Source organism: Aulonocara stuartgranti (assembly GCF_965226115.1).
Source record: "Aulonocara stuartgranti genome assembly, chromosome: 22".
NCBI lineage: Eukaryota > Metazoa > Chordata > Actinopteri > Cichliformes > Cichlidae > Aulonocara > Aulonocara stuartgranti.
The window spans coordinates 35,516,700-35,532,972 of record NC_138957.1 but is presented as its reverse complement, the minus strand read 5'-3'; the positions used below and the strand labels follow the sequence as shown (position 1 = coordinate 35,532,972).

Below are 16,273 nucleotides of genomic sequence, written 5' to 3'. Positions count from 1 at the left end.
AGGATGGTTTGCTAGTACAGACATCCATAAATAAAATATAACACAGACTTAATATAATAGACCAATATAGAAGTATATTAAATATATTTCAGTTTACTATATTTAGATTTCAGATTAGTTTTTATACCTTATTGAGATATTTGTTGTTTCTTATCGTATTTGATTTATTGAGCTAAAAACAAACACATTTCAAAGACTTTGGGATTTCCGAACATCTCGAGGATCCACAAAAGTTGTGGGAAAATATTCTATGGACGGAGAAAACTGAAGACAAAAGTTAAAAACTTGAACTTTTTGAAAGGTACAAATACAAATACTGTTACATCTGGCATTAAACTAAGGCAGCTTTTCATAAAAAGAAGGTCATATAAACAGTCAAACACGGTGGCGGTAATGTGATGGTCGGGGGCTGCTTTGCTGCTTCTGGACCTGGATGACTCCCGTAACTGATAGAATCATAAATTCTGTTGTCTTCCAGAAAGTCTTTCAAGCTCAAGAGCGCTCAAGTTATGCAGCAGCACAATGATAGTGACACACCAGCAAGTCCACCCCTGCATGGCTTAAAAACACAAACCTCTGAGAATGCTTTTGATGGACTTCAGCATGACTCTAAAACAAGCTGACTGAATTAAAATCATTTTGCAAAGAACATTTGGCCAAAGACTCATCGCCAGGTACTGAAAACGGCTGATTTTAGCTCTTGTTGCAAATGTTGGCACAGCCAGTTTATTAGGTTTTGTATAACTTTTTATATTAATAAATTAACATTTGAAAACTGCATTTGCTTGGGTTACTTTTGTATAATATTAAAACTTGTTTGATGATCTGAAGCAAAAGCACTGTAGGGGTACTTGAACAATCACAAACATCAAAGCTTTTTGTGTGGTTTGAATAAACTCATTAACATTTATGTTTTTCTAAACACGACAACTGATGTGTTCCTTATGAAAAAAATATGTTTATTGTGCACTAACAGAGGACTGTAAACACAAATAATATAACAGTATAAGTGGTTTGTCCTGAGGCGCACAAACAGATTCATAAAAGAATATTAATGACACATCGGTGAGTCTGATGATGTCATTTATTATCAGCTTGAGCTGAAGAAGACTTTGACAGTGTTGTTATAGATTGTGTTGCCCAGCTCCAGTGGATCCTCCTCCCTCGCTGCTGCCATCACCTCCAGGACTTGTCTGCAAGAGACAAATAGTGAAATCTTAAAATTAAAGGTCTATTGTGTTTAACAATATTCATGCTTCAGTGCGACGTCTGATTGTATCCATTGATTTATAAAGCGTTTCCCTTTAGTGACTCACATGATATGACAGGGCTCATTCCGGTCCTTCAGGCAGTGTCCTGCCTCCCACTTCTTCTTTGTGGGAAATGTAGTTTTAACACATTTGGACCCGGCATGAGTGTTCTTCACACCACACCACGGGGCGTCTGGAAATGAGCAGGAAGGTGGAAATCCATAAATAACATGAATGTAGCATTTAAAGAACTGTAACATCAGCAAAATATTTCTATCAAGTGAGCACAAACCTATTTAATCTAATATATTCCCTCTTATTGGTGATACAGCTTCAACAAGAATATAAAACCAATGACTCCAGAGCTTTAAGAAAACTTTATATTAAAGGTTCACTGTGTGATCAAACTCAGGCCACATTCTGCCAAAAGCTTTAAAATAAACAGACGGTGTGACTCACCTGTTTCTATCATGAGCCTCTCTGTGGGGATCGAAAATAAGAGTGAAGCAGTAGCTCACCGTCATGTTTCTGCTTCCCTCTGTAGAGTCCTCTGAACATGGGATCTGTCAGATTCACCCCGATGTCTGAACAGCAAGAGGTCAGGATTTATCTACATGTACTGACTCACAGAGTGTTACTGATTGTATCTTTGGAATTAAAGCATCACAGTATTGGTACCAGCATCATGTGAGAGACGCTCTGAGGTCACGTTATACAATAACACTGAACACATTTAGCAGTAATGGATACTTTACTTACAGACAATAGAAACACACTGGAAATACAGTCATATAACAAAACGAGTAATTACAGATTACAGATTATCTGTCTTTAGCCTACAACATAAAAAACTATAATAAACACCTAAATTCTACAACAGTCATGAACTGAGTTTAATAACAATTATTAGTTTTAAAGAATTTATTTCTCTCCATTGGTAATCTTTATAGTGACTCACTGCGAGGTGCCGCATACTTTAAATACTTCTTTGACATACTTTGAAGCAGAGGTAGGTTTTCATTAAGCAATTACTAGATGATTCTTTCAGAAATATTACCAATTAACAATTTTCTGTCAGCTAAGTTACTAAATTGCTTGGACACATCTAAGTACACTGAGAACTGCTCTGCTTTTTAGACATTTCCATTTTGTAGTCGTTAATATTTAAATGAGAGATGAGCTGCTGGGTGTACTGATTTGCATCATTTTATCTCAGTTGATTTTAACTTTGTGTAGTTAGGACTACAACCCTACACAGCTTACAGCTGTCCTTAATGAAGAGCAACCACAGGCTGTATGCAGAGGAGCTTCACGGACAGGTAAAGGGTTTGACTTGGTTAAATCTAATATATGGACCAGCACAGAGCTCATGCTGTGCTATAGCTTCTTCATTGCCAGCACAACAGCACCAACTGCTGATCAGCTGATCAGTCTACTGTGAGCTGCCATCATGGCAGCTGAACTACTGTAAACCTGAAATAAAGTGCCCGGTATACTGTATTCCTGCACAGCTGTGAGCCTGTCACTCAGTCTGTTCCTGCTGTGTTGTCATTTTCAAGAAGCTAACTTATTAGCACTGATGCTAACAAAACATGCAGGCTGCTCCGTTTAATAACCGTCAGCGGCAGCCAGTGACACTCGCTCTCTTCTACCTTTTCTGGTAGCGTTTAACAGGCGATAAAGCAGGGGCGACTTACCAATGAATTTGTTTTGTGCCATGGTTGAAATCAAAGTCCTCAATGTTCCTCAGCTGGTCACCGCGCACCTCCGGCAGGGAGTTGATCTTCTTGACGGCAGTGCGGCGGTTGATGAACGTTTTCCAGCCGTTCTTGGCCTGCAGGTACATGTTAAAGTAAGCGTGCAGGCACATCGTGCAGGCGCGGATCTTGCTGCCTGACTCGAACATCATGGTGTAGACGCCATTTCCGAACATGATGACGCCGAACAGGAACTCGATGATGTTGCCCGTGGAGCGCACGTAGTAGACGTAGTCATCCAGCTTCTCCCACAGGACATTGGAGAATCCGTCAGCCATGAAGAGGCCGTAGACGGTCAAAGACACAACCACCTGGAGAGCAGGAAGCAGAAACGTGAGCTGAATTTAATCTGCAGAGAGCAAAGCAGACTAGTGAACGGTTTCAGCTCCTGACAGGGAGTGAGCATGCCAACGGGAAGTTTGACAAACTCTCTGTGGTAGGACTTGACTTAAGCGGCCAAAGAAGTGCAGGAGGCTGATGCTGTCCAGTGTAGCAAGTGATTTATTCACCATTTGTGACCCAAACAATATTTACAAAAAATAAATAAGAAACTCAACTCCATAGTTAACTCCGTTCAAATAAACATAACTGCACACAGCTACACTGACCTTTTTCCCCAAACACCTGAGTTCTTCTGCTTAAATCGTCCACTTAACCAAACAATTTCTCCTCTGGACTATTGCATTCAGTAGGTAAGATGAATATTATTGACCTCTACTGCGATTCTTTACTAGCAACATAAACTCTGGTGTAATCCATACATTACAACAATAAATCTATTTCTCCATAAACACTCTAAAATCAACTTTTTTTAAATTACAAGAATTCTTCCCCTTCCGCACTTGGTCTCTTCCTGTGACCTCAGATGAACCCAGAAGCTATAAAGCAAGAAGTAAAACTACATTTCCTCCTTTTGTTTCTGGAAGACAGGTAGGTAAGGTGAGTTCTAACTAAACCAATTAACAGTTGAAATAAATAACATGTTAACTTAACAAACTTGTAGGAATTGATTTAAACCAAGATGTCATATTATATAATCTGTAAAAGTGCAAAATACAAACAAACCCGGGATAGTAGATGTTTGCCTACTACAGAATACATATGAAATATGGTTAAATCAAAACAAGAATGTTAACTAAGAATATGGACAAGTGGTACTCTGACCCACACTCTCCTTTAAATTCTGCTCTGTGTGTGTGTGTGTGTGTGTGTGTGTGTGTGTGTGTGTGTTCATGCTTCACTGCATGCTCCAAGTTAATTTGAGAAAGAACAAAAATATCCTGCATGCTGTTGATCGCCTGAACTCACAATTCATGTTTTAGTTGAAGTTTGTACATCGTTACTTAAATTGTTGTTCCTTAAAGTTTACTCCCTGAATAATGAACATTCACAAACGTAAAAATGCAACAGCCACACATCCTCTGTGACACGGAGCTGAAGCTGACCTCTGGTGACAGCTGGAATGTTTTTGGACCCTAAGCTTGAAGTAAACAGTCTAAAAATGTGTCGCCGCTCTCCTTCAGAACAGTTTCGATTCGACACCCACAAACTCGCCATTCCTCAGCGGGTCCCCAGGCTAATTTTAGTCAAGTGAGCATGCCCAGAATATCGAATGTAGGAGCCTGGTTCCATGTTCTTATAGTTACATTTGTCTCTAAGCAGTAGAAACATTTTATATGCAAACTCACAACACTTAAGAATTTACAAACAGTATCTGTGGTTCCTTGTCCACCTCTCTGAATCAGTTTTACTGTTGTTGCTGACAAAGCCTGGCCCTCACCTCGGCTCTCCCCTCGCCTGTCGAGGAGTGAGTTTGGGTTTTTAGAGACGTGCTGCAAAGGAAAAGTGGTGCGTTGGATTTAGCACAAAACACAAAGCGAGAGCATAACTGTGAAAAGGAATCCAGACAAGTAATCATTTAATCCTGATTATTTCTTGTTTTTGTAGGGCTAAATCATGCTCTTATATGCACATCAATCCGGTCATTATTGTTACACATTTGATTATTTAAGTCACAAGTTTTACTATTCCGGATCTCTTGATCTCTTCTTGACCATAGGATGTTAATTTCATCCATCCATCCATCCATCCATCCATCCATCCATCCGTCTTCTTCCGCTTATCCGGGGCCGGGTCGCGGGGCAAGCAGCCCAAGCAGAGAAGCCTAGGCCTCCCTCTCCCCAGCCATCTCCTCCAGCTTATCCGGGGGAATACCAAGGCGTTCCCAGGCCAACCGAGAGATATAATCTCTACAGCGTGTCCTGGGTCTGCCCCGGGGCCTCCTCCCGGTGGGACATGCCCGGATAACCTCACCCAAGAGGCGCCCATGGGGCATCCTTGTCAGATGCCTGAACCACCTCAGCTGGCTCCTTTCGATGTGGAGGAGCAGCGGCTCTACTCTGATCCCCTCTCGGATGGCCGAACTTCTCACCCTATCTCTAAGGGAGAGGCCAGCCACCCTTCGGAGGAAGCTCATTTCCGGCGCTTGTATTCGCGATCTCGTTCCTTCGGTCACTACTCACAGCTCGTGGCCACAGGTGAGGGTAGGGACGTAGATCGACTGGTAAATTGAGAGCTTCGCTTTTACACTCAGCTCTCTCTTCACCACAACAGACCGGTACAGCGTCCGCATCACTCCAGCCGCTGCACCAATCCGTCTGTCGATTTCCCGCTCCCTTCTCCCATCACTCGCAAACAAGACCCCGAAATACTTAAACTCCTCCACTTGGGGCAGGGTCTCGTCCCTGACCCGGAGTGGGCACTCCACCCTTTTCTGGCTGAGGACCATGGCCTCAGATTTGGAGGTGCTGATACTCATTCCCACCGCTTCACACTCGGCTGCGAACCGTTTCAAGGCAAGCTGGAGGCCCTCACCCGATGAAGCCAACAGAACCACATCATCTGCGAAAAGCAGAGATGAGATCCTGAGACCACCGAATTGAAAGCCTTCCGCCACTTGGCTACACCTAGAAATTCTGTCCATAAAAATTATGAACAGAATCTGTGACAAAGGGCTGCCCTGGTGGAGCCCATCACCTACCAGGAACAAGTCTGACTTCTTGCCGGCTATGCGGAACAAGCTCTTGCAACGGTCGTATAAGGACTGAATGGCCCGTAGCAATGGGCCAGACACCACATACTCCCAGAGCACCCCCCACAGAACCCCCCGAGGGACACGGGCAAATGCCTTCTCCAAGTCCGCAAAACACATATAGACTGGTTGGGCAAACTCCCATGCACCCTCAAGTATCCTCGAGAGGATAAAGAGCTGGTCCAGTGTTCCGCGACCAGGACGAAAACCGCATTGTTCCTCCTGTATCCGAGGTTCGACTAACAGACGAACTCTCCTCTCCAGCACCCTGGCATATACTTTCCCAGGGAGGCTGAGGAGTGTGATTCCCCTGTAGTTGGAATACACACTCCGGTTCCCATTCTTAAAGATGGGGACCACCATCCCAGCACACCCTCACTGCACGTTTGGGTGCGCCACGTCTGTCCAGCGTCCTCCCTCGCCACCTGATTCAACTCACTACCAGGGGGTGATCAGTTGACAGCTCAGCCCCTCTCTTTATCCGAGTGTCCAAAACTTATGGCCTCAGGTCTGGTGATACGATTACAAAATTGATCATTGACCTTTGGCCTAGAGTGTCCTAGTGCCACGTGCACTTATGGACACTCTTATGTTCGAACATGGTGTTCGTTATGGCCAAACTGTGGTTTGCACAGAAGTCCAATAACAAAACACCGCTCGGGTTCAGATCCGGGAGGCCATTCCTCCCAATCACGTCCTTCCAGGTCTCACTGCCGTTGCCCACGTGAGCATTGAAGTCTCCCAGTAGGACAACAGAGTCCCTAGGAGGGGCACTCAGGGACTCCAAGAAGGCTGGGTACTCTGAACTGCCGCTCGGTGCATAAGCACAGACGACAGTCAGGACCCGTTCCCTGACCCGAAGGCGAAGGGAACAAACCCTCTTGTCCAATGGGAAACACCCCAACATACCAGCAGTAAGCCAAGGGGATACAAAGATACCCACCCTAGCCTGACGCCTCTCACCAGGGGCAACTCCAGCCCCAGACTGAGGAGACTGGTTCCAGAGCCCCGGCCATAAGTGAGCCTGACTATATCTAGCCAGTACCTCTCAGCCTCACGCACTGGCTCAGGCTCCTTCCCCACCAGAGAGGTGACATTCCATGTCCCAATTGCCAGTCTTGGTAGCCGGGGATCGGGTCAGCCAGGGCCTCTGCTCCTGGCTGCCGCCCGGCTCGCATCGCACCCGACCCCTAAGGTGCCTTGTGCGGGTGGTGTCCCGTTTTCGGGCTGTGCCCGGCCGGGCCGCAAGGATGTTAATTCATTAATTTTTTTCATTAGTTTGAGTAATGCTGAGTCCAAAAAACCTCACATACGTGAAACTGAATGACTAACATAACACACAAAAATCTCACAGACTGTGAAAACTTTGGGAGACATTGGACGTCATCCATTCCAGTCAAAGATAAATTGTTTGCGCTCACCTTGAGGCAGAGCTCAACACAGAAGGCGGTGACGGCAAAGAGCCAGGTGTTGAGGACGTAGTGATGCCAGAGGGCGTAGCTGAGCACCGCAGGGAGTACAAAGAGCGCCAGGGACACCAGCAGGACGGGGAAATGCCGCCGAAAAGAGGAGACATGGGAAGCGCTGAGAGACATGAGGACGGGGTCAGTCATGCCGTGAATGAAGTGCAGGATGGCGGTCAGCAGAAGGCACATGTACCGGCTTAGGCGGACCTGTGGATCAAAACCAAGACTAAGTTACGTGTACGAAGTTATTACGTTATAACCACAGGAATACAGGATTACAAAAAGAACAGTGAACTCTGCTGCTGTGTGCAAATGTCATTTACAGTAATCATTAAACATGTTTTGTTAGTTTATAGGGCAACATAAAAATTCACACAGAGGTTAAAACAACAGAAAAATGAGAGAAAAACAGTTTGCCGGCTGCTTTGATGGCGTAAACTGGAAGCCCAAATCTGAGACGTACCAGACGTTCCTCAGGTTCCAGGCTGCTGAGGCCAGTCTGAAGAGCCAGGATGAAAAACAGGACAGGAGCCTTGAAGCCCAACCGCTTGTCGTCCTCCTCCTCAGTCGAACCTGAAGGTTCAAATTAAGAAAGTGCTCAACTCCAGGAGCATCCAAACAATTATGTGAAGGGCAAATCAGGAAGGCTTTTACACCTGCTACCACTCCAACTAACAATCTCAGTCATACCTATGAAAGCCAGGATGCTGAGACCCAGGTAATGTGCAACAGAGGAGATAACAGCACTCATCCCCAGCACAGTGAGCGTGGAGTCGCAGCCGGAGATGATCAGGTTACTCGTGAGATCCCAGAACACATCCCAGCTCAGCAGGTAACCCTGAAAACGGTGGAGTCACACAGGTACATGCGTCACCTTTACTCATAATCCCGTTTAGCTTCAGTTCAGACTCTGCCGTCTTTTTAGGTGAGACTTTATTATTAACAGCAACACAGAACATGAAGAAGCAGCTTCAGTAGAAATGAGGTTGTTAAAGAATTATGACCTTGTTATGTAGTGTGCATCATTTTTAACTGCTCTTCAGACATCAGACACTGTTTATAAATTATTAAAAGAATATTTCACATTGAAATTTGTGCATTAATATACCTGTAAAACACTGCAAAGAGCTAATGTGCCAGCTGGACTTTACTTGGCTACAGAACACAGGAAACCTGTAGAGGTCACCTACATACATTTTAGGCTTTCAGAGATATTTTTAAACACACAGGAACTAATTTTTAGATATAATTATTTATATATAACTAATTTTTAGATATAATTACAGAAATCCAACAGGGGCGCCTGGGGCTGCAAAAGGAAAACTTCTTTCCCCAAACAAATATATGACTTTTGTAAACATTATGATATGTCAAAGACTCTGAATAAGGTCATTAACCAAATATCAATTCACTGTGGCTAACATCTTGTTAGCTTACCTTGCTTATGAAGTAACCATCATATAGCAAACATGTCCTAGAAGTGAAGTTTTTTTTATCTAAAAGCATTTACCTGTGCATCAGAGCTCCCATCTGCAGCTCCACCTGTGGCATCTCCGCTCTCTCTCCCCACCGCCTGCACCACGTAAACCAGTATCAGTGCCTGGGCTGTTACCCGGGTCAGCCAGAACACTCGAAGCACATCAGGGAACCTGATCCTCTTCCACGTGTCTTCCAGCAGCAGCTGGAGTCCGTAGATCCTGTACATGTGCCGTACGAGCAGGTAGACGTACCGGCATGAATAGTAGAACCATTTGAGCCTCGTGGCGAGGCAAACGGCTGTGCTGAGAGCCAGCACCAGGCCCGAGAACATTGCCACCAGATGCCTGACATCTGCAGGAAGTTCAATCATCAGCCCCCACAGAGGAATCATGATGTCCAGGACCACCAGCGCAGCAAACACCGACTGGAGGTTAAGCAAGAACACATAGCCAATCCCAAAGACGAGCTGGACGGCGGCCATGCCCAGCCACAGCGTCGGCCCGTTTCTAGGCAGCAACCTGAAGCCCAACGCTGCTTTGTAGTAGGCGTTGTAGAAGTCCATGTGGGAGGTGGCGTAGTAGTTTATGAGGACTGCTGCCATGCCAAGGAGGACAGCAAAGAATAGAGTGTAGAACTTAAACAAGGCTTTCTGAGAAAGCAGCAGCACCACAGTGGAGATGAGGACACCTGGAACACACCGGAGAAGCAGTCAGAAAGACAGGAAAGGCAAATATTTCTCACTGCAAACTGAACAAATGTCAAATGTCAGCTAACTGTAGCTTCCAAGTTTGTCTGATTATAGTGAGTATTTAGATCAATCTTTGTGAGAAAACAACAGATGCTGCACATTAAAGAATTTTGGAGCAAAATAATCAGCATAGAGTTGAGTAATCCTGATAAGTCAAAGGATGAACAAGCAACATACATAATATAACATAAATAGAAAAACAAATAAGAACAAAAACAAACAAAGAAATGCCTTTCACAGTCCACGTAATGCTACGTGTGCATTTGATAACACTATGATAAACTGATCGTACATACTGTAGAGGACCTCAACCAACCTGAGCCTTACTGCTTTAATATAAAGTTGTTCAAACATCTGGCACTATGGAGTCTCTGTTCCTGTACTAAACATAAAGAAACACGGGTACAGAAGCAAACCCAACAGCTAATCTCACTTCCTGTCCATCCAAACCCAGAGCTCTTGGCTAACACTTTCAGATGGCCCGAGCTGCTCAAAGGTCTGCAAACTGGAAAACTGAGGTACATAACCTGTTTGTTGACTCAACACAGAGAAGCTTTACTCTGTCACAGTGATGAAAACGAGGAGCTGTTATGAATTACGGGGTGTAGAGGAAACTCAAAGTTAGTCAGGCTACAGACTTATTCTATCAATAAATAAAAAGTGAAACAGATTTTTGTTAGTAGCAGCTCTGGTTATTACACAGCACTAGTCCAGAATGTAATTCCCCTGTCCGAAAATATGACAAGTGCCAAGACATACAAATGATGTGCATAAAGTGGGACACCAGGTCAACACACGTCGATATAAAGTCACAGGTACAGAGTTCAGACCAGAGAGCAGCTCTCTGGGTACAGTTAGAGGAGAAGAAGCGAGCTTTGTCAGGAAGAAGGACCTGAATATGACCCATCTGGGTCCAAGGTGCCTCTGAGGCCATCCGTGACACCACAAATCACACTTGTGACAACACACCTTGACGTTAGCCAGCTAGCTAGCTTGCGAGCTGATGGCGCCAAAGCAGAGTAAATTAGGGTCGAGGTGAAGCAGTTAAGCAGCGTGTCAGATGGATCTGCCCTGTGTAAATGTTATTGCTGGTCGCTTAATCGGCTTTAGCCTGTCTGACAGGCATACATGCCAACCCTCCCGATTTTTCTGTGAGAATCCCGAATTTCAGTGCCACTCCCAAAAATCTCTCGGAGCCACCATTCTCCCGAATTTCTCCCAATTTTCCTTCCGGGTACAAAATTGAAAAACCATATCCCAGATTGGCCCAGCCAATTCCAATTTCCAACAATGGCTACTACTACTGGAGCCTCTGTCAGTGCGCCCCAGGGTGCTGTGGTTACAATGTAGCTGCCATCACCAGTGTGTGAATGTGTGTGTGAATGGGTGGATGACTGGATATGTAAAGCGCTTTGGGGTCCTTAGGGACTAGTAAAGCGCTATATAAATACAGGCCATTTACCATTTACTTAGTTTAAATATTACTCTTATTAGTCTTTTGTGGTCGCAAAATTAACTTTTAACATATTTTCAGGCGAGAATGTAGCTGAGTAAACTTCAAATATCTGAGCCGGGGAGAACTCCCGGCACATCGTTTTCAAACCCCCGCAGTCTTTTGCCTCTCAGGTTAAACATGACATATAAGTCACTTAAATAACTTAAACATCTTTTTGTTTGGCCTTTTTCAGTGTTTTTTTTTTTCCTGAGTTAATCGGTTTGGCTGACATTAAAGTTATTAGATTCGATTAAATAAAACGTATTAATCCCTCGGGAGGGTTCCTCCGGGGTTTTCACACAGCTGAATAAACATCAAAAAGAAAACTGATTAAATAGAAGTGTGAGATGGTCGAAAATTTATGCCAGCGTTCGGTTATATTTTAGATAGGAAGGAGCAGATGCCAGAGTTTCACTCCACCGAATGAGCTTGTCATGTAATTCTGAAGGCTAGACCGTGTCAGTTCCCAAATAGACAAAAACAAACTAAAAACCAGCGATAAACAACTTAAACATAAAAAAAAAAAAAAAAAAAAAAAAAAAAAAATCACAAAGAAAAAACAATACAGCATCCACATCTGAAGCAAAGAGTAAAACAGTGAAATGTGGATTATTAAATATTAGGTCTCTCTCCTCCAAGTCTCTGTTAGTACATGACTTAATAATTGATCAACAAATTGATTTACTCTGCCTTACAGAAACCTGGTTGCAGCAGGATGATTATGCTGACGACACCGTCGTGGTGGGCCTGATCTCTGATAACAACGAGACGGCCTACCTGAAGGAGATTAGGAATCTGGAGAACTGGTGCCAGAGGAACAACCTCCTTCTAAACGTCAGTAAGACAAAGGAGCTGATAGTGGACTTCAGCACTAAGCAGGAGAGGAACTACCAGACCCCCGTCATCAACGAGTGCCCAGTGGAGAGAGTGGACAGCTTCAAATACCTCGGAGTTCACATCACGCAGGACCTGTCATGGTCCTGTCACATCAACACCGTGGTGAAAAAGGCCCGACAGCGTCTCTACCACCTCAGACGCTTGAGAGACTTCCAACTGCCCTCCAAGGTGCTCAGGAACTTTTACTCGTGCACCATAGAGAGCATCCTGGCGGGAAACATCTTAACCTGGTTCGGGAACAGCACCATGCAGGACAGACGAGCTCTACAGAGGGTTGTGCGGTCAGCTGAGCGCACCATCCGCTCCGAGCTCCCTGACCTGCACTCAATCTACAGCAGGCGGTGCTGGACCAAGGCCAGGAAGATCGTGAAGGACCTCAGCCATCCCAACAACAGACTGTTCTCTCTGTTGAGGTCAGGAAAGTGATTCCGCTCCCTGAAGACCAACACAGAGAGACTGAGGAGGAGCTTCTTCCCGCAGGCGATACGGTCTCTCAATCACACCACCACACAGTACTGACCCACACATATGGTTCTTACACACACACTGGACTTTCTGGACATTGTTTTTGCACAACACTGGTCACTATATTCTTCATTTCCAGTTAATACTTGTACAGCTGCTGTTATTGTGTATATATTTATTTATATTTAGATTTCTTCATACATTCTTATATAGTTCTATATTGTGTATTGTGTATTTTGTTGTATAGTTATTTTATTTTCAACTTTAATTTATATATTTTATCTTATTCTTCCCAGTTAAATTTACCCTTCATTCTAATTTGTGTTGTACAGTTATTTCATTTTTAACCTTAATTTATATTTTATTCCTTCCTAGTTAAATTTACCCTTTTTAATTTTTCATATTTATTTCCTATCTTATTCATAGCCTTTCCTTTTTTTGTTTTCTTTAGGTCACGAGCAGTTGTCCAAGCATTTCACTACATATCGTACTGTGTATGACTGTGTACGTGACAAATAAAATTTGAATTTGAATTTGAAATGTTAGTTTAAATGAATCAACACCCCCGAGTCATTCTAACTACCAGAAACCTCGAAGCACAGGCCGAGGGGGCGGTGTGGCAGCAATTTTTCACACCAGCCTATTAATCAACCAAAGACCCAGACAGACTTTTAATTCATTTGAAAGCCTGATGCTTAACATCGTCCACCCCAGCTGTAAAACTCAGAAACCAGTCTTACTTGTTATCATCTATCGTCCACCTGGGCCTTACACAGAGTTTCTGTCTGATTTCTCAGACTTTTTATCTGATTTAGTTCTCAGCTCAGATAAAATAATTATTGTGGGTGATTTTAACATCCATGTAGATGCTAAAAATGACAGCCTCAACATGGCATTTAATCTGTTATTAGACTCAATTGGCTTCTCTCAAAATGTCATTGAACCCACCCACCACTTTAATCACACTCTAGATCTTGTTTTAACATATGGCATAGAAACTGAACATTTAACGGTGTTTCCTGAAAACCCTCTCCTGTCTGATCATTTCCTGATAACATTCACATTTACAATAATTGATTACACAGCAGTGGAGAGTAGACTTTATCACAGTAGATGTCTTTCTGAAAGCGCTGTAACTAAGTTTAAGAATATAATCCACCCACTGTTATCATCTTCAATGCACTGTACCAACACAGAGCAGAGCAGCTATCTGAACGCTACCCCAACAGAGGTCGATTATCTTGTTAATAATTTCACCTCCTCACTACGTACGACTCTGGATACTGTAGCTCCTGTGAAAACTAAGGTCTCTAATCAGAAGTACCTGACTCCGTGGTATAATTCTCAAACACGTACCCTAAAGCAGATGACTCGTAATCTGGAGAGGAAATGGCGTGTTACAAATTTAGAGGATCATCATTTAGTCTGGAGAAATAGTTTGTTACTTTATAAGAAAGCTCTCCGCAAAGCCAGAACATCTTACTATTCATCACTGATTGAAGAAAATAAGAACAACCCCAGGTTTCTCTTCAGCTCTGTAGCCAGGCTGACAAAAAGTCAGAGCTCTGTTGAGCCAACCATCCCTTTAACGTTAACTAGTAATGACTTCATGAACTTCTTCACAAATAAAATTTTAATCATTAGAGAAAAAAAAATTACCAATAATCATCCCACAGATGTAATATTATCTACAGCTACTTTCAGTACCATTGATATTCATTTACTCTTTTTCTCCCATTGATTGATTGAGTTAACTTCAATAATTACTTCCTCCAAACCATCAACGTGTCTTTTAGACCCCATTCCTACAAAACTGCTCAAAGAAGTTCTGCCAATAATTAATGCTTCAATCTCTAATAACCAGCTATGTACCACAGGCCTTTAAATGGCAGTAGTTAAACCTTTACTCAAAAAGCATCTCTAGACCCAGCAGTCTTAGCTAATTATAGGCCAATCTCCAACCTTCCTTTCATATCAAACATTCTTGAAAGAGTAGTTGTCAAACAGCTAACAGATCATCTGCAGAAGAATGGCTTATTTGAAGAGTTTCAGTCAGGTTTCAGAGCTCATCACAGCACAGAAACAGCTTTAGTGAAGGTTACAAATGATCTTCTTATGGTGGGTAACAGGTATCTCCGAAAACGTTAAAGCACTTATGCAAATATGTGATGTCTTGATGAATCGAGCAGGTATTTAAAGTTTAAAGATATTTTCATGCGAGAATGGTGCTGTGTAAAGTTTATTTTGTAACTCAGAAAGAGTAATATTTCAAACTCCGCCACTCGGTGCTCCTCCGCCACTGCCTCGTTTGAGTTTTGGACGAAATGGATTCTGGGATGTTGCATTTCGTCATTTCGAGCTGATTGGAGACCAGAACAGCCAATCAGATTTTTTTGCATCCAAGTCTGTGATTGGCTGGTTGTGTGGCACAAATATAACGGTGAAGTTGAGCGCGCACGGGCAGAAATGTTAAGCGCGCGAGCAACACATTGAGAGCGAGCGCAAATGCAAAAACTGAGCGAGAGGGGCAGCTGTTGTGTGTGTGGATAATAGCAAACACTGAAATACATTTTTTGCACGCAGAAATGAATTTTGTTCACTCAAATTCAGCTTTTCTTCGCTCAAAATAAATTTCTCCTCAAAATACAACACTTGCACCTGCAAACTTTTCTTTACGTGCGCTCAGAATAGTGGCACAAAAATAACGCCATACTAAAGCTGCTAGCTCGTTGCTGTTGAGGGAAACTTAAGCGCTCCTTCATGTTAAAAATACTTACCCATGACTCTGACAAACACCTTCCCCATCGCCCCGGCCCAGCCCGAGCCAGGGTCGTAGTAAGAGTTAAAAATGGCGTCGATAATAAAAATACATGGAACTCGCAGAGCCACATCCAGCACCACCAAGGCCTGCTGGCCTATCCGGGCTTGGGTGGACGCCATACGGCTTTAGCGGAGGGCTTTTTACAGTCCTGTTGGGACCCAGCTATCCATGTAACGCTGAAATACGTGACGAGTCACCCGGCAGCAGTCCTTCGTCTTCAGTTTCGCTTTGCCCAACGTTTACTTGACAGCTGGAAGCCTGCATCTGTCCGCCATGTTCGTCCACTTCAACCTCCTGTTGCTTCTCCGGGTTACAGCCGGCAGCCGGTAAACTTCACGCCCCCATCAGACCCGGCGCTGTCCGCTGTCACAAAACCAGTGAAGGCATCTCTAAATGTCAGTTTGTCAGTGCTGTGAAAGTGCCACTTGACTTCTTTTTTTAAAAAAAAAACCAAAGAAGTTGCTAGGCTGTTACGACGTATCGCGTCAGTGGGCGTGGCAGCTGACGTAACATTTCTACAAACTATAAAATTACACAGCGTCATTTTTTTCTGTGTCCTGTTTGCTACATGTTTTAATGTAGACGTTATTTTGCTTTCAGAGGATGGTTTGCTAGTACAGACATCCATAAATAAAATATAACACAGACTTAATATAATAGACCATTATAGAAGTATATTAAATATATTTCAGTTTACTATATTTAGATTTCAGATTAGTTTTTATACCTTATTGAGATATTTGTTGTGTCTTATCGTATTTGATTTATTGAGCTAAAAACAAACACATTTCAAAGACTTTGGGA

At 43.4% G+C, this 16,273-nt stretch overlaps 1 protein-coding gene across 2 annotated transcripts; it reads right to left on the bottom strand.

The window, feature by feature from the left end:
- Window positions 1–938: 938 nt before the first annotated feature.
- On the bottom strand, window positions 939–15,981 carry LOC309699512 (E3 ubiquitin-protein ligase RNF139-like). 2 transcript variants are annotated; one of them, XM_082522566.1, is made up of 9 exons: window positions 15,426–15,981; window positions 9,075–9,730; window positions 8,255–8,402; window positions 8,028–8,137; window positions 7,520–7,771; window positions 2,948–3,318; window positions 1,710–1,834; window positions 1,317–1,443; window positions 939–1,193 (listed from the first exon to the last, which is right to left on the bottom strand). In XM_082522566.1, coding segments are annotated over exons 1-7 (1,701 nt in total). In that variant the 5' UTR covers window positions 15,589–15,981; the 3' UTR covers window positions 939–1,193; window positions 1,317–1,443; window positions 1,710–1,833. The 2 variants fall into 2 exon arrangements, with proteins under 2 accessions (XP_082378692.1, XP_082378693.1); XM_082522567.1 differs by having other exon boundaries at window positions 1,769–1,834.
- Window positions 15,982–16,273: the final 292 nt, after the last annotated feature.

Bases quoted from the DNA above. Each gene is read 5' to 3' on its own strand.
- LOC309699512 (XM_082522566.1), bottom strand. From the start codon at position 15,588: ATGGCGTCCACCCAAGCCCGGATAGGCCAGCAGGCCTTGGTGGTGCTG. The intron at 9,731-15,425 runs GTAAGTATTTTT...GGTGTGTTCCAG, and splicing joins GGTGTTTGTCAGAGTCATGG to GTGTCCTCATCTCCACTGTG. The intron at 3,319-7,519 runs GTGAGCGCAAAC...CCTGCTCTCCAG, and splicing joins GTGTTGAGCTCTGCCTCAAG to GTGGTTGTGTCTTTGACCGT.